The 26,392-nt window shown below is 38.3% G+C and overlaps 1 protein-coding gene and 1 pseudogene across 2 annotated transcripts in view; both read left to right on the forward strand.

Annotated features, from left to right (window-relative positions):
• LOC101283124 (macrophage migration inhibitory factor-like) overlaps positions 1–26,392 on the forward strand; it is a 481,812-nt pseudogene that overhangs the window by 432,997 nt on the left and 22,423 nt on the right.
• Positions 1–26,392, forward strand: part of METAP1 (methionyl aminopeptidase 1) — a 71,765-nt gene that overhangs the window by 26,868 nt on the left and 18,505 nt on the right. For both annotated transcript variants that reach the window (XM_033401754.2, XM_004263551.3), the window contains exons 2-8: positions 8,482–8,533; positions 14,383–14,498; positions 16,074–16,134; positions 20,234–20,325; positions 21,059–21,142; positions 23,852–23,990; positions 25,296–25,427. In XM_033401754.2, the coding sequence (XP_033257645.1) occupies positions 8,482–8,533; positions 14,383–14,498; positions 16,074–16,134; positions 20,234–20,325; positions 21,059–21,142; positions 23,852–23,990; positions 25,296–25,427 (676 nt within the window). The remainder of the gene's footprint in view (positions 1–8,481; positions 8,534–14,382; positions 14,499–16,073; positions 16,135–20,233; positions 20,326–21,058; positions 21,143–23,851; positions 23,991–25,295; positions 25,428–26,392) is intronic.

A 26,392-nucleotide genomic window follows, 5' to 3' on the forward strand; every position in this document is an offset into this window, starting at 1 on the left:
TCTAGAGACTCTATAGATGTGCAGCCAGAGGAAGTCGGACAGACTTGTTGACATAAATGAGGAAAATGGTTGTGATGAAAAGAATGATGGTGTCTCAGGGGAAGTGACACCAACAAAAAACTTTACATTAAAAGAACTCTCAGAGGTATTGAGAGTGCAAAGGATAAAATTTGGAAGCTGTTTTAAACCTAAAAAGGAGTATGACAATCTGCCAAGCATAACAAAGATATTCACTCTGTTTACTGAGTTATACAGTGGGAAGAAGGCACACGTGTTCAAATTAGTCTTGATAAGTTTTAAAATAAAGAAATAAAATACCCTAATTTTCAATATATCTAATGTTTTAAATTACAGTATACTAAACAAATATTAGTTTTACTTTTCCAGTTTCCTGTATATTTATAACCTACAGTACGAGAATTTTTCTTAAACATCTTGTTCATTTATTTATTTACTTATTTACTTATTTATTTATGACTGTGTTGGGTCTTCGTTGCCGTGCACAGGCTTCTCTAGTTGCGGCGAGCGGGGGCTACTCTTTGTTGCGGTGCGCGGGCTTCTCACTGCAGTGGCTTCTCTTGTTGCAGAGCACGGACTCTGTGCACGCAGGCTTCAGTAGTTGTGGCACGTGGGCTCAGTAGTTGTGGCTCGTGGGCTCTAGACTGCAGGCTCAGTAGTTGTGGCGCATGGGCTTAACTGCTCTGTGGCATGTGGGATCTTCCCGGACCAGGGATCGAACCTGTGTCCCCTGCATTGGCAGGCAGATTCTTAACCACTGCGCCACCAGGGAAGCCCTGAATATTGCTTTTTACGGTTACAGCTTGTATGATTGTTTACTACTATGCAAAGCAAGGACTGCCTGTATTAAAAATCAGCTTTATGGAGTTCTTTAGGACCATTCTGTGTATTAAAGTTTTAATTTGGGGTGTGTGGATGGAGATCAGGGATGCTGTAAACTCAAGTCTTCATCAGGTTGTTCCTTCATTTAAAACCCTTTAGTGGCTTTTTCTGTTGTCATTAGAATAGACCAGAATTTTTTTTTTTTTTTTTTTTTTGCGTTATGTGGGCCTCTCACTGTTGTGGCCTCTCCCTTTGCGGAGCAGAGGCTCCGGACGCGCAAGCTTAGTGGCCACGGCTCACGGGCCCAGCCGCTCCGCGGCATGTGGGATCTTCCCGGACCGGGGCACGAACCCGTGTCCCCTGCATCGGCAGGTAGACTCTCAGCCACTGCGCCACCAGGGAAGCCCCAATAGACCAGAATTTTTAACAGGCTCTTATCTCTGCCTCTGTCTTTAGCTCTTGTCTTCCACTTCTTCTCATAGCACTGTGTATTTTTTCTGTTTAGCCCTTATGATTTAAACTATGTAGTAAATTGTGTGATTAGCCATGTAATATTTGTCTAGAATAGGCCTATATTGTTCACTGCCGAATGCCCAGCACCTATGCGCATATAAACATGGGCATACAAGTCTGTTCATTCACTCATTCACTCATACATACAAGTACAGAGTGCACGTTACAACCACATGGCACTCTGTATTTTATATGTGCATGGATAATTTTTTTTTCTGTGGAGGGGAATGATTGCTTTCCCAAGATTCTCAAAGCCTTCAGTGGTCTGAAAATGTTAAGTCTTGTACTATAGGAATTGATACAGTGAAATGTGTACTCAAGCCTAGATGGTATCATTATACATTAAAGATGTTCACTTTCTAATCTGTATTTGAATATTTGGACATTCAAAATATTATATATGGCCCTGAGCAAGCATTTAAAATTAGTACATTGTCTGTAGAAGATAAAATTCATTTTAAAAATGGTTATTTGTGTTGGGATATATTAATATAGTAGCATTTAAAAAATCTCTATCAATTTTACATAAGATATAAGACAGAGTAGAGTGGCTATTGGGTGGGAAATCGGCTGCTTGGCAAATTTAATCTTCTAGAAAATTGTTGAGTCCATAAATAAGTACATGTAAGTGGAAAAAGCTTCAGAAAGACTGTAGTTAGTCCCTCACCCTGTTTCAGTGTGTGCCCTGATGTCTTGTTAGTCACTGTATTAGTTTCCTGTGGCCGCTGTAACAAATCCCCCAAACTGAGTGGCTTAAAACAACAGACATTTATCCTCTTTTAGTTCTCGAGGCCAGAAGTCCAAAATCAGTTTCATTGAACCTAAATCAAGGTGCTGGCAGGGCCGCACTCCCTCCAGGGGCTCTACCACATCACTCTGATCTCTGCCCTCCTAGGCACATTACGTTTTCCTTTTCTCTGTGTGTGAACCCCCCTCTTCCTCCTTCTTACAAGGACACTCGTGATGATGGCATTTAGGGCCAACCTGCATAATCCAGGGTAATTTCCCTATCATAAAATCCTTAATTTAATCACATATGCAGCAACCCCTTTCCCCAATAAGGTAACATTTTACAGGTTCCAGGGATTTTATTATTGCTGCTTTCACCCATCACTCCTCCAGCCCCCTTTTTGTCTTTTATTAAACAGGTGAGTGATTGTTTATCCCAGTGTTCTTTGAGTTTTCGTACCTCATAATCCAATGCAATTTCTAACCAGTATATCCACCAAAACTAAAGTTGTGGAGTTTTTTTACTGACGTCTCTGTTATTGTTTTTCTACTATGATGAGGAGTCTGGAGGTGGATGTGTTGGGACTTGGAACAGCAGCTCCACAAAGTCATTAGGGACCCAGGCTTCTTGGGGTGTGCTTGTCGTTTTGCAGGCACAGCACTGCTACTTCACTTCAGGCAACATCTCCGGGTTTGAAGAGGGGAAAGGGCAAAGAGTAAAAGATAGGTGTTTCTTTTCTCAGAAGCTTTGCAGAAGCCCCACCCAACAACTGGGCTTACACTTGGCTGGCCAGACTGGGTCACGTGTCCACCTGCAGCTTCAAGGAGGCTGGGAATGTTTTTAGCAGTGTTCCCACAACTCCACTCTAGCAGGATTCTTTGGCTGTTGAGGAAAGGGGAGGATGGCTATGAAGCAGGCAGCTTGCAGTCTGTCCTGGAAAGTGATGAAAGCAGTTCACGTTTCCTTCTACAGCTACAAGGTTTTTTTTTTGTTTGTTTTGTTTTTTGTTTTGTTTTGTTTTGTTTTTTTTGCGGTACGCGGGCCTCTCACCGCCGCGGCCCCACCCGTTGCGGAGCACAGGCTCCGGACGCGCAGGCTTAGTGGCCACGGCTCACGGGCCCAGCCGCTCCGCGGCACGTGGGATCTTCCCGGACCGGGGCACGAACCCGTGTCCCCTGCATCGGCAGGCGGACTCTCAACCACTGCGCCGCCAGGGAAGCCCCTACAAGGTTTTTTTTTATTGGCTGCACTGTGCAGCATGTGGGATCTTAGTTCCCTCACCAGGGATTTGAACCCAGGCCCTTGGCAGTGAAAGGGCGTGGAGACCTAACCACTGGACCACCAGGGAATCCCCTAGAAGGCTTTTGTGTATATGATCACATTATCTTTGTTTCTTCCCTAACGGTTGTGGAGAAAACCTGCTTAATGCTGGGTATGGTGATAAGCACTAAGATGTCATACGTTGATACTTGCTATGTGCTAGACACTTTAACTACTTTTATATATGTTAGTTGCATTATCTCCTTTAATCTGCTATGTGATCTTCTCTTGGAGAAAATCAACCCACTTTATAGGTGGAGCAACTGAGGATCCATTAAACTGGTAGTAAGTATCATCATTTCCTAAATTTAAAGGTAAAATTTTAGAGCTTATAATGGTATAGCTAACACATGGTATAGCTTAATCACACCTGTGTTTTCTAGTTCCAGGTTTGGTGCTAAATCAGTGTTTTGAATTGAGTATGCGCAAAACACCCCTCCCCCCCACCCCGCCCAGCCCATTCACACACTGTAAAACAGTGAGAAAGCATGACCTGTAGTCAGGTAATCCTGGTTTTGAGTCCTCCTTCTGCCAGGTACGGTTCTGTTATGTGATAGACAAATTATCTAGTTTATCTGTGCTTCAGTTTTATCATTTGTGAAATGGGGACAGTGCCATCTGCCTCGCAGGGTTTTTGTGAGGATGAAATGAAATATAGGTGTATAGTGCACATATATTTAGTAAATGATAATTTACAGTTTTTACTATGGTTGTCTTCCTATTACAATTCAACATTGAGTTTTCCTTTCTTATGTGATGCAGCGGTCTCCAACCTTTTTGGCACCAGGGACTGCTTTCGTGGAAGACAATTTTTCCATGGACCAGGGTGCGGGGGGGCGGTATGGTTTCGGGATGATTCAAGCATGTTACATCTATTGTGCACTTTATTTCTATTATTATTACATTGTAATATATAATGAAATAATTATACAACTCACCATAATGCAGAATCAGTGGGAGCCCTGAGGTCATTTTCACTTGCCACTCACTGATAGGGTTTTGATGTGAGTCTGCAAGCAATTGATTGATTAAGGTCTCTGTGCAGTCAAACCTCTCTGCTAATGACAATCTGTATTTGCAGCCGCTCCCCAGTGCTAGCATCACCCCCTCAGCTCCACCTCAGATTATCAGGCATCAGATTCTCATGAGGAGCGCACAACCTAAATGCCTTGCATGTGCAGCTCCTGTGAGAATCTAATGCTGCTGATCTGACAGGAGGTGGAGCTCAGGCGGTAATGCGAGCGATGGGGAGCGGCTGTAAATACAGATGAAGCTTCATTCGATCACCCGCCCCGCTGCTCACCTCCTGCTGTGCGGCCTGGTTCCTAACAGGCTACAGACCAGTACCGGTCTGTGGCTCGGGGTTTGGCAACCCCTGATGTAATAGGTTAATACTGAAGAAATAATTTATTCCTTTTTAGTTCTTGGGACTTTTCGATTAATCTTAATAATCCTCTTTTGTGGTAAAATCATAGAAAAATATTTGTTTTTCTACCAATTTCCTATAACTCCATGGTGGGGAGGAATTGATTTTTGTGCCAGTTGTGAGTGGTTTTTGCAGTGACAACAGATAGGGGTACCTCTAGTTTCCTTCCTGTATTAGTTTTCTATAGCTGCCAAAACAAATTACAACAAACTTGGTGGCTTCAAACAACACAGCTTTGTTATCTTGCGGTTCAGTATGTCTGACACAGGTCTCAGGGCTAAAAGCACGTGTTGGCAGGTTGGCATTCCTTTCTGGAGACTCTAGGAGAATGTGTTATTTGCTCTTTTCAGTTTCTAGAGGCTTCTTGCATCCCTTGGCTAGTGGCTCCCTTCCTCTGTCTTCATAGCCAGTGATGTAACATTTCTGTGGCCATGCTTCCATCATTACATCTTCCTCTGACTCCTTCTGCCTTCCTCTTCCACCTCTTAAGGACCCTGTGATCACATTAGTCCCACCTGGGTAAACAGTATAGTCTTCCCCATTCTCCAAGTCAGCTGATTAATAGCTTATATTCCCCTTTACCTTAGTTGTAAACTAACATATTCACAGGTTTTGAGGATTAGGACACGGACGTCTTTAGGCACCATTATTCTGCCTCCTATATCTCCCATCCTCCCCAAAAGACTGAGCTCGGTTTCAGCTTCAAAACTGGAGAAGTCTTTAATGTTGCATACACCTTTTTATACAGTTGAAGTCTGTTGAGGTTGTAGGTTGTAGTAGGAGGTAATGGGTTAATCTGGGATTTTTGACTCAACTGCTGCTGGTTGCGGAAGATGCGAGGGGAGTGAAGGGGAAGTAGTGAAGGTCTGGCCCTGGAGGGGGAAACCAGCGGATGCTGTTGGGTAAATCTCTAGGGAAAGCAGCTTTTAGCATCACTGGTGTAATGGGTGTTGATTACTACATAGTCCTAGGGATTTTTCTTTATTTCTCCTTCTATTTTTTCTTTAGCTTTCCTCTTATTCCTGGATTTTTTTGTGTGTTTGCAAAGTCAAAACGTTTGTAGGGATTTGTGAAATTTCTTAGTATTTGTATGATTTATTTGAGTAATTTTAAATTATTTGAAGGAAAGACTATAAAAGTCAAAGCATCAGTAAAATCTATGTCTGGTTGAATTCATTTTTCCAATTTATTACTTGAGTTCATTACTTGAATTCAATTTACTACTTGAATTCATTTTCCCAATTCAGTACTACTTACTGGTGTCTGAATTATGTCACACGAACGTATTTTCCCAAGTGAAAAGTCTAGTCTTTCTAGTTATTTATTTATCCATTCTGATCAATATGCAGGTGTTCACTGAAACTCCTCCATGTGCCAGGCGCTCTGCTTGGCTCTGGAGATATAGTGGTAAACTTGACATAGTCCCTTCCCTCACGGAGCTTACAGTCTAGTCTAGTAGGGCTGTCAGCACATAGTAAACAAAGTGGATATGACTAACTGGGAGTCAAACTACTATAAATCATGGAAGAATCTGCAAAATTTTCCTTATTTTTATTTCCCGCAGTGTATGATTACTTCATTGGTTCAGAGTTCTTTTCAAATTCTTCAAAATAATTTGATGACATGAAATTGAAATATAACTATGGCTACTATTTACAATATTGACTAATGTTTTTTGGCTTATTTGAAGTATGTAATCTGAAGTTTAGGTTGCTTTATTTATTTTTTTTGAATTTTATTTCTTTATACAGCAGGTTCTTATTAGTTATCTATTTTATACATATTAGTATATATATGTCAATCCCAGTCTCCCAATTCATCACACCACCACCCACCAACACCCACCACTTACCCCCTTTGGTGTCCATACGTTTGTTCTCTACATCTGTGTCTCAATTTCCGCCCTGCAAACTGGTTCACCTGTACCATTTTTCTAGGTTCCACATATATGTGTTAATATACGATACTTGTTTTTCTCTTTCTGACTTGCTTAACTCTGTATGACAGTCTCTAGATCCATCCATGTCTCTACAAATGATCCAATTTTGTTCCTTTTTATGGCTGAGTAATATTCCATTGTATATATGTATCACATCTTCTTTATCCATTCATCAGTCGATGGGCATTTAGGTTGCTTCCATGACCTGGCTATTGTAAATAGTGCTGCAATGAACATTGGGGTGCATGTGCCTTTTTGAATTGTGGTTTTTCTCAGGGTATATGCCCAGTAGTGGGATTGCTGGGTTATATGGTAATTCTATTTTTAGTTTTTTAAGGAACCTCCATACTGTTCTCCATAGTGGCTGTATCAATTTACATTCCCAACAGTGCAAGAGGGTTCCCTTTTCTCCACACCCTGTCCAGCATTTGTTGTTTGTAGCTTTTCTGATGATGCCTATTCTAACTGGTGTGAGGTGATACTTCATTGTAGTTTTTTTTTTTTTTTTTTTTTTTTTTTTTTGCGGTACGCGGGCCTCCCACCGCTGCGGCCTCCCCGTTGCGGAGCACAGGCTCCGGACGTGCAGGCCCAGCGGCCACGACCCACGGGCCCAGCCGCTCTGCGGCACGCGGGATCCTCCCTGACCGGGGCACGAACCCGCGCCCCCCGCATCGGCAGGCGGACTCCCAACCACTGCGCCACCAGGGAAGCCCCCTCATTGTAGTTTTGATTTGCATTTGTCTAATAATTAGTGATGTTGAGCAGCTTTTCATGTGCTTCTTGGCCATCTGTATGTCTTCTTTGGAGAAATGTCTATTTAGGTCTTCTGCCCATTTTTTGATTGGGTTGTTTGTTTTTTAGTATTGAGCTGCATGAGCTGTTTATATATTTTGGAGATTAATCCTATGTCCGTTGATTCATTTGCAAATATTTTCTCCCGTTCTGAGGGTTATCTTTTCAGCTTGTTTGCAGTTTCCTTTACTTTGCAAAAGCTTTTAAGTTTTATTAGGTCCCATTTGTTTCTTTTTGTTTTTATTTCTATTACTCTAGGAGGTGGATCAAAAAAGATCTTGCTGTGATTTATGTTAAAGAGTGTTCTTCCTGTGTTTTCCTCTAAGTGTTTTATAGTGTCCGGTCTTACATTTAGGTCTCTAATCCATTAGGTTGCTTTATGAAATGAGTTTTAATATAGGCATTATCATTTTTAAGCTTTTCCAAATATTTAATGTAGTGAAGTTACAGATGTTGATTTTCGCAAATAAGGTTTCCAATAACTATTTCTTATATATAAAGTTCTTTAAAATATTTCTAATTAAGGAAAGCCTGGGGGCTTCCCTGGTGATGCAGTGGTTGAGAATCTGCCTTCCAATGCAGGGGACACGGGTTCGATCCCTAGTCCGGGAAGATGCCGCGGAGCAAGTAAGCCCGTGCGCCACAACTACTGAGCCTGTGCTGTAGAGCCCGTGAGCCACAACTACCGAGCCTGCATGCCGCAACTACTGAAGCCCATGCTCCACAACGAGAGAAGCCACTGCAAAGCGAAGCCCGCGCACTGCAATGAAGTGTAGCCCTCGCTCACCGCAACTAGAGAAAGCCGTGTGCAGCAACAAAGACCCAGCACAGCCAAAAATAAATAAATAAATAAAATAAATTTATTTTTTTTAAAAAAAGAAAGGAAAGTGTGACACTAATTTTCATGTTTGTTCCTTTTAGGAATGTTTTAAAGGAAGCTGGGCTACTCACAAGTTACTACATAAGAAAGCAAGTAAGTAAAGTCACACATCTCTATACCATTTTTCTTAGAAGTGGCTTTGTGCAGAAGACAAGAATTCTTCCAGCTCTGAAAGCGTATATTTGAATGTTCTGATGGTATAATCCCAAAAGCTAGAATTAGGACATTTTTTGTTCTTTGTGGTATGTAATCATTTAAATAAAGCGTGACTAATATCTCTGTTAATCTTGTTTCACATATGTAACATGAAAACATGAGATGGCTGCCACGAGTGGGATCTGGCTTGAGCAATACCAGAGGACATCCTAAACTTTTGGCATCTGGCACCCGCTTTCCTTTGCTAGAAGCGTTTGTGTGTTGTAGGCAAGGGCGCACGAGCTATCTGGCTTCATTTAATCAAATCGCTTTTGTTCTTGTTTAGTTTCAATTTCAGTTGCTTTGTCTAACTCAAAGTTATATCACTTTGTTTTTTGGATGTTTTAATGTTATTCCTTACAGTCTAATGTTTAGTTTTCCTTTTTGAGACACCACAAAGTGAAACTATTGGCTGCTTTTTAGCTATTGCTGTCAACCACACTGATCTATTGCTGATTCGAATGGCCTTTTCTGCTTTCGCGACTCATCCTATAAATTCAAGCCGTTACTGTGGCTAGCTCAGGACAACTCGTCACAATTACTTGCACATTGACAAGGGCTTTTTTTCTTATAGCATTGCCATCCTTATGGGTGGATTGGCAGATAGTACGTGGTTCTTGGTATAAGATTTTCTTTCAACTTACTGATCTTGGTATTTTTAGTTCATCTACTTTATATTTTTAAGGAATTTGCTGATTTAATAAAGTTTGATAGATTGTTTTATATGTGTATATACCTTAAAAATCTCATTGAGGTCAGTTTAACCACCATTTCAAGGAAAAGGAAATAAAAATTTAAAAAGACATATATTCTGTGGTTGTATAAAGCGAAGTCTACATTTAACGGAAATGCTAGGCTATTGTGGGAGGAAATGTGGTTAGAGATGAGGAAAAATGATATGAATAAATGAGTTTAAAAAGCATAAATGGCAGGATTTGCTACCTGCAAAGTGTAGAGATAGGTTTAAATATGCCATTTTATTTTATTCACTTATACTTTAAATACTGTATATCAAATGTGTTAGGTATTTTTAGAGCTCTTTGAGCCAATTATTAACATTTTATATTCAGGAACTTAAAGCACAGGGAACTGAAGGATTGAGGTGAAAGAGTATGTTACTAAAAGAACTTGGGGCTTCCCTGGTGGTGCAGTGGTTAAGAATCCGCCTGCCAATGCAGGGGACACGGGTTTGAGCCCTGGTCCGGGAACATCCCATGTGCCACAGAGCAACTAAGCCCGTGTGCCACAACTACTGAGCCTGTGCTCTAGAGCCCACAAGCCACAACTGCTGAGCCCTCGTGCCACAACTACTGAAGACTGTGTGCCTAGAGCCCGTGCTCCGCAACAAGAGAAGCCACTGCAATGAGAAGCCCGTGCACCGCAACAAAGAGTAGCCCCCGCTTGCAGCAACTAGAGAAAGCCCGTGTGTAGCAACGAAGACCCAATGCAGCCATAAATAAATAAATAAATAAATAAAGAATGGGTCTCTACTGCAAGTGTTTGCCAACTCATTGAAGTGTGCTTGTTTCTTCAATATTGGGTTTCTAAGGATAGAGCTATTTCATTATGACTTACACTGCAAGAGAATTAAACAGCTGGTGTTTCCTAAGTAGTTGTTACTGCATTGGACTAAGACGGTTTGTGTTTTACTTATACCTCTAGAGTTTAGTATGGTGCCGTGTTTCAGATTGTGCCCTCTTGGATCTTAGGGGATGATTTCTTCAGTGGGTGAGCTTAATATTCTTGATCACTTTGGGCTGTGTTGGGTAGAGTCAGCCCTCAGCTGCCAGCCCTGTGTCTTTCACGCCCTAATAAATTGAACCCAACTACCATTGTGGATGACAGTCCTAGAGGAGGGAATGGTGTGGGGAAAGGTGATCTCCAGGGCTAAGAAGAGTATTGAGAAAGGGATTAGGGGAAAAGAATGTTGGGCTGGGAAGGAACCAGGGCATCTTAAAAGATAGCACCTCATTCCAAGAAATAATAGTGAAATAATGTAGCAAACAGTTCATGTGAACTGATCTCTAATTAAAGATGGCCCAGTTATATTTATGTTCATGAGGGATATTGGTCTGTAATTTGCTTTTAATGTCTTTGACTGGATCTGGCATTAGAGTAATCCTGGACTCATAGAATGGGAAACATTTCCTCCGCTTCTATTTTCTGGAAGAGGTTGTGTAGAATTGGTCTTATTTCTTCTGTAAATGTTTGGTAGAATTCACCAGTGAAATCATTTGGACCAGGAGTTTTCTTGGTTGCAGAAGCTAATCAGGCCTTAGGAATATTTCAAGTGTGAGTTAAATGACTTAAGAGCAGAATTTACTTTTTATGTGTCATAGTAAAGAAGACCAGTTAGGTTGTCAAGTCCTTAAATGCATGTAATGCTGATGCTTGGGTGCATATTTCTTACACATATCTCCTGCCAGAGTTTACACAGTACCATTGCCTTTGATCTGTAAAAGTTGTAGCACTTCACATCTCAATACTATATTATTCTACACTTTTTACACTCACCACTGATATACTCAGTGTGTTTCTTTGCTTCCCATTTTCCTAAAGTGAAAGGTGGACATGGTTGACACGTATCTTTTTATTTATTTATTTATTTTTATTTTTGTGGTGTGCGAGCCTCTCACTGTTGTGGCCTCTCCCGTTGCGGAGCACAGGCTCCGGACGCGCAGGCTCAGCAGCCATGGCTCACGGGCGCAGCCGCTCCGCGGCGTGTGGGATCTTCCCGGACCGGAGCATGAACCCGTGTCCCCTGCATCGGCAGGCGAACTCTCAACCACTGCACCACCAGGGAAGTCCCGACAAGTATCTTTTGAATAGCCAAAGATATGATATAAAAACTCGTTTAAAAAAAAAAACACAAAAGAAAAACCTCTGTGGGATTCCCTGGCGGTCCAGTGGTTAGTACTTGGCGCTTTCACTGCCATGGCCTGGGTTCAATCCCTGGTCGGGGAAATAAGATCCTACAAGCCGCACAGCGCGGCCAAAAAAAAAAAAAAAAAAAAAACCTCTAAATAATACTTTTTATTCTACTCTTCTACCCTTCCAAATTAGTGTGCTTGAATTTTGGATTGCGGAGGGAAGGTATTAGGTAATATTTCAAAACCGGTTCCACCAAGTTTTGTGAGCACGGATTACTCTAAGCCTCACTTCAAAGCTGCCGAAATCATGCATTTATTTTGAGTGTTAAATAAACAAATCTATGTAGAGTGCTTGGTGTATGTACAGTGCATAGTAAGTGCTCAGTAGCCATTTAATAATCACCTCTGGGAGAACTGAGTCAGGATTGTGATCAGAAGATTCTGTTCCAGGCAAAGCTTAGATATGGGCAGTTCTTTTGTGGCAGCTGAGGCCACCTGCACAGAACCTTTTAAAGAGGAAAGAAAGAAAGGTGTGCTGTACTTGGTACCTGATCTTGCACATATCAGGTACTCTGACACCACCTGCAGCTTACCTGGCCCTGTTGCATTGTGATGTTTGAAAGACAGCTTACAGATGTTCGTTTATGCTGTCCTGTGCTTTCACAGTCATTTGAAAAAGACCAGTTAGTATGCAATTTTGTTACCAACCCCCAGTCCAATTCATATTTATTAGGTTTCTATTACGTATGTGTCTGGGACTTAGGGGCTTGAATCAATTGATCCGTAAATAGTTTACATTAAGAAAAACTTACTTCGGAAGAGAAACTTTCCCTAAGTAAATTATACCTAGAGACTAGAAAAGGGCTTGCCATATTTCATTCTTATTTAGATAGCTTTTGGGTTATATTATTTGTTGGAGATCTGCTTTCAATTCTCTTGAAAATCGATTGTGGAATGTTCAGAATCCAGATCAGTAGGAAGGAAAGATTTTACGTCCTTCGTTTTCACCCTCCCTTGAATGATGTTAAAGCAAAAAGCCTGCATCTTGATTGCTGTTCTGTCCTGTTTCTGGTGAAAATTATTCTTGAAGTTTATGATTCAGACAGAAGCGCTTGATGCAATCACAGCTAAAGCAGGTGTAAGTTGGCCTGCATTTTAAACTATTTTCTATAATGTTTGACCCTAGTGGCAGTGAATGGAGTCCATTTCTGTCCTGGAATGAGAAACAGTTTCGTGTGAATGTTAATGTCAATAGGAAAACTTTCCTGAATTTCATAGGGGAGAAAGATATCTAAAATTTAGTAGTGTAGTAGAGCTTTCCTTTCTCTCTTTCTATTCCTTTACTTTTTTTTCTTCTGGCTACGCCATGTGGCATGAGGGAATCTTATTAGTTCCCCGACCAGGGTTTGAACCCATGCCCCCTGATTGGGACTTCAGAGTCTTAACTACTGGACCGCCAGGGAAGTCCCCTCTATTCCTTTACGTTATATGTAATATTATAATTGTATTTTCTTCCAAAATAATGTGAATGGATTGGTGGTATTTTTGCATTCTTTTCAATTGCCCCTCAAGGGCCTTTTAATCCCAAGTTGACCACATGCTCTTTGGAGAGAGTACTGGACTGGGAAGCAGCATTTCCACATTTCTGTGCCCATGTGAACCATATTGCCTCAGTTTCCTCATGTGTAAAATGAGAAAATGAGATTAGATTGTCTTTTTCTTGTTGTTGATAACTTTAGTCACCATGCTGTCCTTTATATCCCCAGGACTTATTTATCATATGACTGGAATTTTGTACCTTTTGATCACCTTCACCCATTTCACCATTCCTCTTCAGCTTAAGATGACATGATTCCATCTGTCCAAAATCAATTTTAAATAGATTGCTTAAAGGGGGGAGTTTTTTCCTTGTACACTTCTAAAATTATTTGGAGCTTGCCTTTTAAAACCTGTGCTAGCATTACAATAATCAGGAAGACACTGGTGTGCATTGGGAGGTGTATAGGCTGCTACTTGGTGTAGGAGGGATTTGAATTCCTGCCATTTAAACTCTTAGGTTAGTAGTTTTATTTTGGTTTTTGGATGAGAACTGCAGTTAATGTGCTCAGATACCATTAAGGGTAGGTTCTGTGTGAAGATTTTTAGGTGTATTTCAGTAAATACAACATTGTATATTATTAACTAACCTGGTAGTAAGGTGTGTGTTTGGTTCTTAATTTTTCTAATGAATTTTCAGTAACTTCCGATTGATTGTTCCCTCCCCTTATCTTTGCCTTTTCCTACTTCCTTCTATTACCTACTTCTTTCTGTTACCTCCTTCCTGAAAAAAAGGCAAATGATACTCATCAAATTTTCTAAGCAACTTAAAATGTTGACTTGAAAGTCATTCATCAGCTAAGTGAGAAGTTTTTGTTTTTTACTTTAAATTTGCTTTGGGATTATTTAGAATCTGTTCTTTTAGTAAAAGCACAGAATCCATTTGTAATATCTGCTCTCAGTTGGGAAGTTTTCCCCAGGCTCAAATTTTGTATTTCAAAAAGCAGGCTTCCTATAAATTGACATTGTAGAGAGAATACATTTAGTATTTACTTGAGAAAAGGAGTTCAGCTATGAGCTGTTCCTATTCAACATTGTGTAAAAAATGAGAATATGTTTAGTTTGGGCTTTTTCTCCCAAGACACTTAGATCTTTGAGGAGTCATAGGGCTGTGGCAAGAAAGCGGTAGCTTTGGTGACTTAGGTTAGGGTAGAAGTTTGCTGGATTTTGTGCCTGGGCTCTTTGGCTTGGCTTTCAAATGGTGATAGTTAAAGTATGCTGCTGCTCAGTAGCTTGACCACTGAGGCGTTTCTTTCTCTCATTCATCTGTCCATCTCCCAGAAGATGAAAAGGCCAAGCGAGAATCTGTGTCTCCCTGGACTGTGGAAGGTGATATCAACACTGACCCATGGGCAGGTTATCGATATACTGGTAAACTCAGACCACATTATCCACTGGTGAGTAAATAAGGTAATAAAAATTTAACATTCTTTTAAACCAATTTTCAGTTTCCTAAAAATGGTACTTATAATTTGTATTCCAATTATGAATCATGTGATCAGGATTAAGTTTACATTCTAGCTTTTTAACTTTTATGGTACATTATTTAGAAGTTAGTAGGGATAATTGGCAATCATGGATGAAGTAGAAAAATTTTAGATGAAGGATTCTTTAATATTTAAGAAAGAATGAGGTAGAATAGGTATTTTTAGGCCAACATAATGGTAGTGTATATTACTACTTCTCTAAAATGTTTTCAGTGTGATATTCTTCTACCTTAAGTTTGATATGGCTTTTCTGCCACTCCTGTTCCTTCCAGCGTTCTTGGCAGACTGACTTCAGAGTCTTAACCTAGGAATTGACTTAAGTTGAAATTTATTTGTCATTCTCAAATACTTAAATTCTTTTTACTGTTGTTTTCATTTTATAAAAGAGATACATCGGGGCTTCCCTGGTGGCACAGTGATTGAGAGTCCATCTGCCGATGCAGGGGACGCAGGTTCGTGCCCCGGTCTGGGAAGATCCCACATGCCGCGGAGCGGCTGGGCCCGTGAGCCATGGTAGCTGAGCCTGGGCGTCCAGAGCCTGTGCTCTGCAACAGGAGAGGCCACAACAGTGAGAGGCCCGCGTACCGCAAAAAAAAAAAAAGATACATCTTTAATTTTTAAAATTTAGAAAAATGTCAGAAATATAAGAAAGTTTAATTGTAGCTCCCAGAGATAATGTCCAGGAACATATTGGTGTACATTTACTTTGAGACATCATTTTGTTACTGATTGTGGTTCACCAATTTGTTTGGAACAACACGGGCACCTTCCTTGTCTGCATGTAATCTTAAATCTTTAATGGCTTCTGTCACTCTCCCCATTCCTTACATATCCTGGGAAAGGGGGTGGCATTAGCACTAGGCTCGATCTTCATAAAACAGATATGTTGTGATATTTAAGATGTCATTTAAAACTTTTTTTTTCATTTAAGTCAGCGGTCCCCAGCCTTTTTGGCACCAGGGACTGGTTTCATGGAAGACAGTTTTTCCACGGGGCCGGGTCTGGGGGGTGGTTCAGGCGCTTCTGTGAGTGATGGGGAGCGGCAGGTGAAGCTTCACCGCTCACCTCCTGCTGTGCAGTACGTGGCTGTGGCCAGGTGTTGGGGACCCCTGATTTCAATGAAATGAATGAACTTTTGAATTTGGTGTTTATTCCCCCACTTTTATTTTCTTTGTTAGATTTTTTTTTTTTTTTTTTCGGTACGCGGGCCTCTCACTGTTGTGGTACGGGCCTCTCACTGTTGTGGCCTCTCCCGTTGCGGAGGACAGGCTCCGGACGCGCAGGCTCAGCGGCCATGGCTCACGGGCGCAGCCGCTCCGCGGCATGTGGGATCTTCCCGGACCGGGGCACAAACCCGTGTCCCCAGCATTGGCAGGCGGACTGTCAACCACTGCGCCACCAGGGAAGCCCTGTTAGTAGATTTTAATAATGAAAGTTACTTTCATGTTTGAATCGGATCCATCTAACCTCTTCGTTTTTTTTCAGATGCCAACAAGGCCGGTGCCAAGTTATATTCAAAGACCAGACTATGCTGATCACCCTTTAGGTAAATTCTGCTATGCTGTTTCTTCATAGTTCAGTTTGTGGGCTTGCAGACTACTACAGAGGAAAAGAGTGCTTTCTTAGTAGAAAAGTTTCAGTGCTGGATTTCTAATAAATGTAAATATGTTTTTTCAAGGCACACTAGAACATTTGAGAGCATTAAAGATTCTTTCCTCTCATTAGAAATCTAATCAATTCTGAAAACATTGTTCATGTGGGTGTTAAAGGCTACATTCAACATAATATTGTATTTAGTGTTGTTATATCAAATTCTAGATTTTAAAAATAGTTTTGATTTTAGCATGTTCTCCAACCTTAATTAAATAATATCCATTTAGGAAATAACAGATGGTGGAGGCCTTGAATGCATGCCTAACTAAAGACTCTGGACTGTAGCAGTAATAGAAATAGTAGTAATGGTGATGATAATAGTAGTAATGGTGATGCTGATGATTCTATAACTGATATTTTTTCATAACTGTGTGTCAGGCACTGTGTCAACCTCTTTACATGTATTACTCCATTTAATACTTTCAACACTCCTGGCGTGGGTTCTATTGTCTTCTCCCTTTATGGTTAATGATAGTGAGACATACAGAGAAGATAGGTACTCTACAGCATAGGCTAAAGTTGGATTATGTGAAATTACTGAGTTTGCTTGTCAAAAATGGTTGAATGTGGTTTAATCTACTGAGCTAAGCTACCTTTGCTTTTTTCTCAAAGAAAAAGGAACTGTATTAAGTCCTTATGAATATAATTTGAAAATTCAGTTAAACTCCACTATTTCAGATAAATTGAAAGAAAAGAGTCTGAATGATAGAATACTGTTGAGGATGTATAATTTCATTACACTGTATTTAATATTCTTGAATATAGTTTTAAATTGTATTTTTAAAGAGTACATAGATAAGGTAAATTGTAATAGGATAAAATGTTGCACAGTGAAAAGTGAGTACCTTTCCCCAGAAGTAATCACTATTAATGATTTCTTGTAGAACTTTTCAGAGATATTTGTTGTGTGTACACACATTAACACGCCCCCACCCAATTATACACAAAACGAACAAACTATATACACCTTTTCACCTTGCTCTGTTATATTTTATGTTGTAAATATTCCATATAATCCGATATAAAACCATTTCTTTCTTTTTAATGACTGAAGTATTCCATTATGTGGACATGTTACAATTTATTAAACCAGACTCCTACTAATGTATATTTAGATTATTTCCAGGTTTTTACTTCTAACAATTTGACTGCAGGAACTGTTCTTATAATTACATATTTGTACACATGTTGAGAGTATTTCTATAGGTTAATTGCTTAAAGTGAAATAGCTAGATCACAGGATACATGCATTTTTAAAAATTTTGAGAGGTATTATAAATCTCAGAGATTTTTTTGCCAGATAAAAACATATGAGAGTCGCTTTCTCTGTATCTTTTTTTCTTTTTAAATAAATTTATTTATTTTTGGCTACATTGGGTCTTCGTTGCTGCGCACGGGCTTTCTCTAGTTGCCGTGAGCGGAGCGCTACTCTTTATTGCGGTGCATGGGCTTCTCATTGCGGTGGCTTCTCCTGTTGCAGAGCACAGGCTCTAGGCACGTGGGCTTCAGTAGTTGTGGCACACGGGCTTAGTTGCTTCCTGGCATGTGGGATCTTCCCGGACCAGGGCTCAAACCCGTGTCCCCTGCGTTGGCAGGCGGATTTTTAACCACTGAGCCACCTGGGAAGTCCTCTTTTCCTATATCTTCCCCAGATTAGAATCTTATCAAGTTTTGCGATCTGTGCTAATTTGAAAGATGAAAAATGGTATTTTGCAGTTTTTTAAATTTGCATTTTGAGTAAGGTTGAGCATCTCTATATTTTTAAAAATCATTTGTATTTTTTTTCCTTTTGAACTGTCTATTCATATTTCCCCCCAGTTAGATTACTTAGTTTTTTCCATACTGACTTATAAATGCTCTTTTTATATTAAGGAAAATAATCTCTTGATGTATGTACTATGAAATGTTTTCTCCCAATCAAGCAGTTACATTTTTGTCTTTGTAACATTACATTTATGACAAACTTTCAACATTCTTCTGTAGTAAAATTCATCAGTGTTTTCTTATAAGGTGCCTATGGCTTTATGACCTAGAAAGACCTTTTGGGTTCAGAGATTATAAAAACATTTTCCCATGTTTTCTTCTGTTTCTATGGTTTTACTCTTCTTGAGTGTGTGTGATAAAATTTTTGGTCCATCTGAAACTTATTTATCTTTAGGAGTTAAGTAGGGATTCAACTTTATTTTTTTCCCAGCAGAATATCTGGTTGTGACATCACGAGTTATTTTTAAAAATTAGTCTTTCTTACTGATTTAAAATGCAAGCTGTATCACTATATTAAATCTTCACGTCTTTAGGTTTTGGGATTCTGTTCTGTTTCATTAACCCATCTGTCTAATCATATGCCATTGCCAAACTCTTAATTATTACAGCTATATCATGTTTTCATACTTGATAGGCCTTGTTGCCCCCGCCTTTCCTCGTTTTCAGAATTTTCCTGGCTGTTCTTGCATGTTTGTTTTTCCATGTGAAATTCAGCTTGTCTGGTTCCCAAAAATGTCCTGTTGCCATTTTTTGTTGGGATAGTATTAAATTTATAGAGTAATTTTGGAAGAATTGACACCTTTACCGTATTGAGTCTTCCTATCCAAGTACAGGGTATGTTTTTCTTTCCTTCATTAGGCCTTTTAATGTTAAGTTATTCCTGGATACTTTATCTTTTTAAGTTATTCTTGTGAATATAATATCTTCTGTATTTTTTGCTTGTTTGTATATGGGAAAGTTATTGATTTTTATATATTTTTCTTATCTGCCAACTTGCCGAATTCTTATTTCTAGTCATTTACCAGGTACTCCCTTGTTCTAGGGATATATAATCATATCTGAAATTGATAAGGAGTTGTTCCTTTTATTCCTAATTTTATATGTCTTGTTTCTTTCTCTCGTTTAGTACATCTGCTAGTATTGTCAGAACAGTGCTAAAAATACTAGTGCTGAGAGTGGGCATTCCATGATGTTGGTTCTTGGCTTGAGATTTACATTTATCATGTAAAAGTGGTCGCTGGCTATGGTATCAGAATTATCTTTCTAGATGATCATTTATTTTTCATTACTTAATCTATGGCTATGATGAGTTATATTAATAGTTTAATATTGAACCATCCTTGCCTTTCCAATATGAATCTCGCTGAAGTCATGCTGTACTATGTTTTTTGGATTCTGTTTGATAATATTTTATTTGGTATTGTTATATCAGCATTTATAAAAAGAGTAGTTTATGGTTATATTCTTTTTGTCAGATTTTGAAATAATTATTATACTGGCTTTAATGCTTTTAAATGTATGAATAACTTCAATTAAGCTAATTTTATGAGTGAAAATTCTTAGGGCAGTATTTTTCAAACTTTTTTGACTATGACCCAGAGAACTGTATTTTATAGCATGATCTGTGTATATGTGTGTGTGTATAAATCAACAGTCAAACATTTTACAACAGCACTTACTTGCTTACTTACTTACCCTGTATGATATAGTCTATTATTTTCTATTCCATTTATTTACTATAAAAAAATATTAGTCATAGCCCACTAATAGCCACTAAAGGGTCACAAGCTGCCATTTAAAAAACACTGACTTAGGTTCCGGTTTCAAAAAAGAAATGAGTGTAATTAATTTATCAGTTGTTGATAATCTACTTGCTTCATGAGATGATGATCATGAAAACAGTCACAAATTGTATGGTGCTCTTCAAATGGGAATCATTTACTGACCTTATTAACACACTCCCGGGCAAATAATAAGTACTCCATCTTGAATGATTTCTCATAGATTTGGAAATTTGTTCTTTAAAATTGTTCTTTCAGTTTGTTTAGCAAATTTCATGTTGCAAGTAGTTTTTCAGAAAACCTGACCTGGACCCTCCCATATTATGAAATACCATTGTGTGAAATAGTGAGACCTGACTATTATTATATCATCTAGGGGATAATTACGCTAATATATACTACGTCTTTTTGTTCATTTTGGTTTTACTTACTGATTTTCTTTACCAGGAATGTCTGAATCTGAGCAGGCTCTTAAGGGTACTTCTCAAATTAAGTTACTCTCATCTGAAGATATAGAAGGCATGCGACTCGTATGTAGGGTAAGAGTTTTTTTCTCCCCCCCATGGGATAGAACATGTTTAAGTAGTTATAACACATGAAGTCAATGATTTGCTCATTTATAAAGGTAGCAAATGTTACATAGTAAAACTGTGACTAGCCATATTTACTTTATTTTTAAATTTACTTTTTGAAGTATAGTTGATTTACAATGTTGTGTTAATTTCTGCTGTACAGCAAAGTGACTCAGTTATACATACATTCTTTTCTATATTCTTTTCCATTATGGTTTATTCTAGGATATTGAATATAGTTCCCTGTGCTGTACAGTAGGACCTTGTTGTTCATCCGTTCTACATGTAATAGTTATTTTCTGTGGTTCTTTGAGGAAAATCATTCATCTATTCTTTTATTTCCCTCCCTTCCCTTCCCCATTGTAGAATTGTGAGAAGCTTCAAACTTCATCAGTTCATTATTGTTTAGATTACTTAGTATGTACATTTTCACATAGAAATCAGTCAGACGTACTTATTAAGCTATTTTCTAGTTAGCCCAATTTTATTTATGTTTACACACACATGCATACGCTTTTATTAATGGGTGTTAGAAATACATACAAATGGTTGTAAACTGAAAATTCAGGATTATAATATGCAAAGTGAGGTTCGTCTTATCAATATCCTACAAAATCTAAGTTAGTCCAAAGGGTACAGATTTCTATTTCTATTTCTATTTCATTTCTTCTTGAATGTATGAAGTGTTTCTCTTTTACAGCTTGCCAGAGAAGTACTGGACATTGCTGCTGATATGATTAAACCAGGTGTAACTACTGAAGAAATAGATCATGCTGTACACTTAGTAAGAATTTTAATTTTATGCTTTGAAAAATTTTTTCATACTGTTAGATGTTTAGTCTAAAACATTAAAGTAAAAAATTAAGTAAAAATTAAGTAAACCTAAGTTCTGAATATCTACACTTGGCTAATTTGAAAGCAAAGTTTTCACTTTGTTTCAAATATAGAAAGTATTCAACAGTCATTATTCCCATCTTTAAGTATCTGTGGTATTGGGGTCTGAGGTAAGCTTGAAATATCTTGTTTCTGAAACCTCACATTTCATAACATTTTAGTTTAGTTTTTATAAGATGATTAGCTTTATTAGCACTTTAAGTAAATCACGCTACCACATGCATCAAATATTTTGAAATAAAAAAGAATATAACTTCTGAAACTAGATTAGTAGGAAAACATCTTCCTTTTTATATCTGTAATAACAAGGCCACAAACAGACCAGATACATGTTTGTAGTAAATATGGTATAGGTATACTTTTAAAATAAAGATTGCTTATCTACCAAAGAGAGACCTTAAAACCCTTTAGTAAATAAATATTCATGATCATAAAAAAAAAACAAAAAAAAATACCCTACAGTAGATGAGTACATATATGATATGATTAGGTTGTTCATAGTAGAAGAGCAATAATTAGTTAATAAATCACATGGAAAACTAATTAAACCTGCTCTGGTAATCAAACAAATGCAAGTCATAAAGACCTACTAAATTAGTAAATATTTTAAAGATGTTTATGTCCATTGCCTACGGGAAGATGGTGAAATTGGTACTCCTTTGCATGGTGGTGGTATTGTAAATTGGAACTATCCTTTTGGAAGGAAATTTGACAATGTGTCTTGAGCTATAAAAATGTTTAGAACATTTTTTTATTTGGAATTTTATAAATCCTGATTTTTGGGTATTGTTCCATGTTATAAAGTACAGTTGACCCTTGAACAACACAGGTTTGAACTGCATGGATCTTTTTTTTTTTAGTATTTATTTATTTATTTGGTTGCACCAGGTCTTAGTTGCAGTGGGCTCCTTAGTTGCAGCTCCAGGGCTCCTTAGTTGCTGCTCACCAGCTCCTTAGTTGTGGCAGGTGAGCTCCTTAGTTGTGGCATGCATGTGGGATCTAGTTCCCTGACCAGGGATCGAACCCGGGCCCCCTGCATTGGGAGCGCAGAGTCTTATTCACTGCGCCACCAGGGAAGTCCCTGCATGGATCTTTTCATGTGATGAAAAAGATCTTTCATCTTTTTTCAATAAATATATATATCTACTGTAAATGTATTTTCTCTTCCTTTCGATTTTTAAAAAAAATTTAATTAAAAATTTAAAAAAATTCTTTGGCCTCACCACGTGGCATTCTTTTTTTTCTTATGATTTTTAGAGTAGTATTTTCTTTTCTCTAGCTTACTTTATTGTAAGAGTACAGTATATAATACAAAGAATTATATAATATAAAGAATACAGTATATAACACATACAAAATATGTGTTAAACTGTCTGTTATTGGTAAGGTCAACAGTAGGGTATTAGTAAAGTTTTGGGGGAGTAAAGTTATATGTGGAATTTGGACTGCGCAGGGGGTCAGTGCCCCTCCCCCTCCCCCTCCATCCTTCCCCCACCCCCTGTGGCCCCAGGTTGTTCGTGTCAGCTGTATGTGGTATGCATTAATAGCAGTTTGAATGCTTCCTATAGGCCAGGTGCTCTTTTACGTGCTTCTTTTATTAACTCATTTAATTTCCCCAGCAACTCAATGAGATAGATGCTACTGTCATCTCCATCTTACAGATTAGGAAACTGAGGCAGAGAGAGGTTAAGTTGCCCAGGGTTACACAACTTGTAAGTAATGGAGTTGGCATTTTCAGTCAACGCAATCTGCTTCTGTGTGCTCTTAACTAGTATTTATACTGCTGTAAGAAATACAGAAGCATATCGTTAAATATAAGGAAAAATGATAGGCATGTAGTTATTGATCATATTTTTTTGTAATTGAGGAAACTAATATAAATTTTCAATACTAGAATTGCCAATAAAATTATAGTACATTCCACAAAGTGTATTCTAGGCAACTATTTTAAAATTATTTGTAGGAAGACTGTGGCAATGTGGAAAGAGAAATTATGTATGCTATGACTACCACTGTATAAAAACATCCAAGTAAAATAAGACTTATTTATGGGGAACCAGATCATTTTCTTAGAGTTTCTTTTGTTTTTCCACATGAACATAGTGGTTAAAATGTCTCAGGGAATACTTTACCATCTCTTAATTATTACTAGTATTTACTTTTATTTTTATTACTTTTATTATTAGGGATAGAGGCTTGTTTCTATATAAGAAATTATAATTACATTAAGTGTGCACATTAATTTAAAATTTAAATAATATGTTTTTAATAAGGAGTAGGTAATTCTAAAATAAAATCTTCATATAGTGACATCTGTATATGTAAATATTTGAAATATGTGAATTTTCTTTTCCTTTGCGATTATCAAGTAAACTGGTTTGCCTGTGGTCTGACTTATAAACCCTACTATTTATCTACTGTTTAAGGTAATAGCTACTAGTATTTCTAAAATAAAATCTTAAATAAGTTCTTCATTAGGAGCATTTGTACAACAAAATTTTCCACATTTTTCAAATTTTAAAATGATTAATTGTATACAGATTAACTTTTTCTTTGGCACATTCCAGATTATTCTCTCCGTATTTTTAATTTATTATAGGCATGCATTGCAAGAAATTGCTATCCTTCTCCCCTGAATTATTATAATTTCCCAAAGTCTTGTTGTACTTCAGTGAATGAAGTGATCTGCCATGGAATTCCAGACAGACGGCCCTTGCAAGAAGGTGATATTGTTAATGGTAAGAAATAAGTGTGACTTTTGTCACTGTTAGCAAAGAAACAGCAAGGCTTTGGGAGTCTAATAGTGACTTGCATTTTCTTCACTTGCTTCCTGTCTTTTACTTTTTTCATATTTAAAACTTAAAATAAATTGAAAATCTCTGGAAACCTATTTTATGGTTTTAAGATGTTTAACTGCTTTCAAGGTGCTTCTACTATGATGTGCTTGATACAGGTTCTTTAATGCAGATGATCATTATGTGATTGGTAAATAGGGGAAAGATGTCAGTGAAGTGTGGAAGTAATGTTGATTCAAGTGGGATTTTTTTTTTGCTTATTCCTTTTAGTCCACTATTGGTTTTGAAGAAATCAGGGCAGGCTTTCTTACAGATAAAGAGAAATCATTAGTAATATATGAAGCTCTTAAGAAAAAAAGCTAAAAATTCTGCAGAAGTATTGTCCTTGATGTAAGAAGTTCAGAAAGTGGCTTTAGGGACCACTGTGTTAAGCTATTTTGGGAAACTCCAAGTGCAGAGAAAGAAGCTGCAAAAAACATTTTCCTCTGTGATTGAAAAAATGTTGATGAATTAGGCTCCCCTCGATGGTATTTTTAATATTGATGAACTTGGTCTCTTTAGTAATCAGATATCTTCAAGGATCTATATATCAAACAAGGAAGCCTGAGCCCAGGTGTTAAAGGCTATATCGTGATATTTTAAGTGGATTGAAAATGTATGGTTTAAGAATACTCATTTAATGTGCTCCGTAGGATACATTTAGTGTAGTTTAGTGGTGTAGTGGTAATCTGTATTTTTAAACATGGGAATAGTCACAAATCAGTGAAAGGCAAATGAGTCTTTGAAAAATAAGTGTAGAATAGTGTAAATGTTTCTATTTATTGATTCACTAGGACGAGGAAAAAGTCATTAAAGATAACTAATGAAAGCAGTATTTCCTGTTTAATGTCAAAACGTGGCAAAGTCCTTCATTTAATGTTCTTAACTTGGGTCATTGATCTTGCATGAATATATCCGGGGTTACATTTTTTTTCTGCCGTAAACGATCTAACCACTGCTGTAAGAGTATTAAAGCCCACTGTCTGGCTTGTGCTGCGAGACCACGGACCTGTTTTCCACAGTGAGTTCAGTTGCATTACAGACAAGAAGTGTCTCTTGGGCATTAAGTATGTATTCATTGGTGTCACTTGTGAATGCAGAAGTTATCTCTCTCATTAAGCTGCTTGATTCTGTCATGTTGGAGAAAGTTAACTTCAATTTTGAGATAAAAAACAAGTGTGGTCTTTATGTTTGCACATTCTTTTGCAGTGGACATCACTCTTTATCGCAATGGTTATCATGGGGACCTGAATGAGACGTTTTTTGTTGGAGACGTGGATGAGGGAGCTCGGAAACTGGTTCAGACCACGTATGAGTGCCTGATGCAAGCCATTGATGCAGGTCAGGCTCAGTGCTGGGCACCCGCTGGAGCTACTGTGTGGTGTGGGCCTTGAGTGACCTGTCACTATACTGTGCATGCCTTATCCCTCCCAGCTGTGCCTCTACCCTACCTGAGTTAGCTTTGGGTTTGGCAGTAGTAGGTTTAAGGATGATTTGGGAATCCCTTGATGAGGATGGACCGGACTATTGCTTATTCCTTTGACTCTTCTATGATTTATCTTCCTTTTCTCTGGCTGATAAATGAGGAGGAATGCATGGATACTTTTTTTTTTTTTAACGTCTTTATTGGAATATAATTTCTTTACAATGTTGTGTTAGTTTCTGCTGTAAAACAAGGTGAATCAGCTATACATATACATATATCCCCCTATCTCCTCCCTCTTGCGTCTCCCTCCCACCCTCCCTATCCCACCCCTCTAGGTGGTCACAAAACACCGAGCTGATCTCCCTGTGCTATGCAGCTGCTTCCCACTAGCTAGTTATTTTACATTTGGTAGTGTATATATGTCAATGCTACTCTCTTACTTCATCCCAGGTTCGCTTTCCCCCTCCCTGTTTCCTCAAGTCCATTCTCTATGTCTGCGTCTTTATTCCTGTCCTGCTCCTAGGTTCATCAGAACCATTTTTTTTCGATTCCATATATATGTGTTAACATACAGTATTTGTTCTTCTCTTTCTGACTTGTGGATAGTTCTTGAGTGCAACTTTTCTTCTACTTTTTAATTATTTTGGGAAAGAGTGTGTTAGATTATAAGAGAAAAATGAGTGATCTTCCTTTATGCTTGCCTCTCCTTTTTTGTTTTTTAATCTCTCTTCTCCAGAGGTGTCCACTTTTTTTTTTTTTTTAATAAATTTACTTAGTTTTGGCTGCGTTGGGTCTTTGTTGCTGCACACAGGCTTTCTCTAGCTGCGGCGAGCGGGGCCTACTCTTCGTTGCAGTGCGCGAGCTTCTCATTGTGGTGGCT

The sequence above is a fragment of the Orcinus orca genome, chromosome 4 (assembly GCF_937001465.1).
Source record: "Orcinus orca chromosome 4, mOrcOrc1.1, whole genome shotgun sequence".
NCBI classification, from domain to species: domain Eukaryota; kingdom Metazoa; phylum Chordata; class Mammalia; order Artiodactyla; family Delphinidae; genus Orcinus; species Orcinus orca.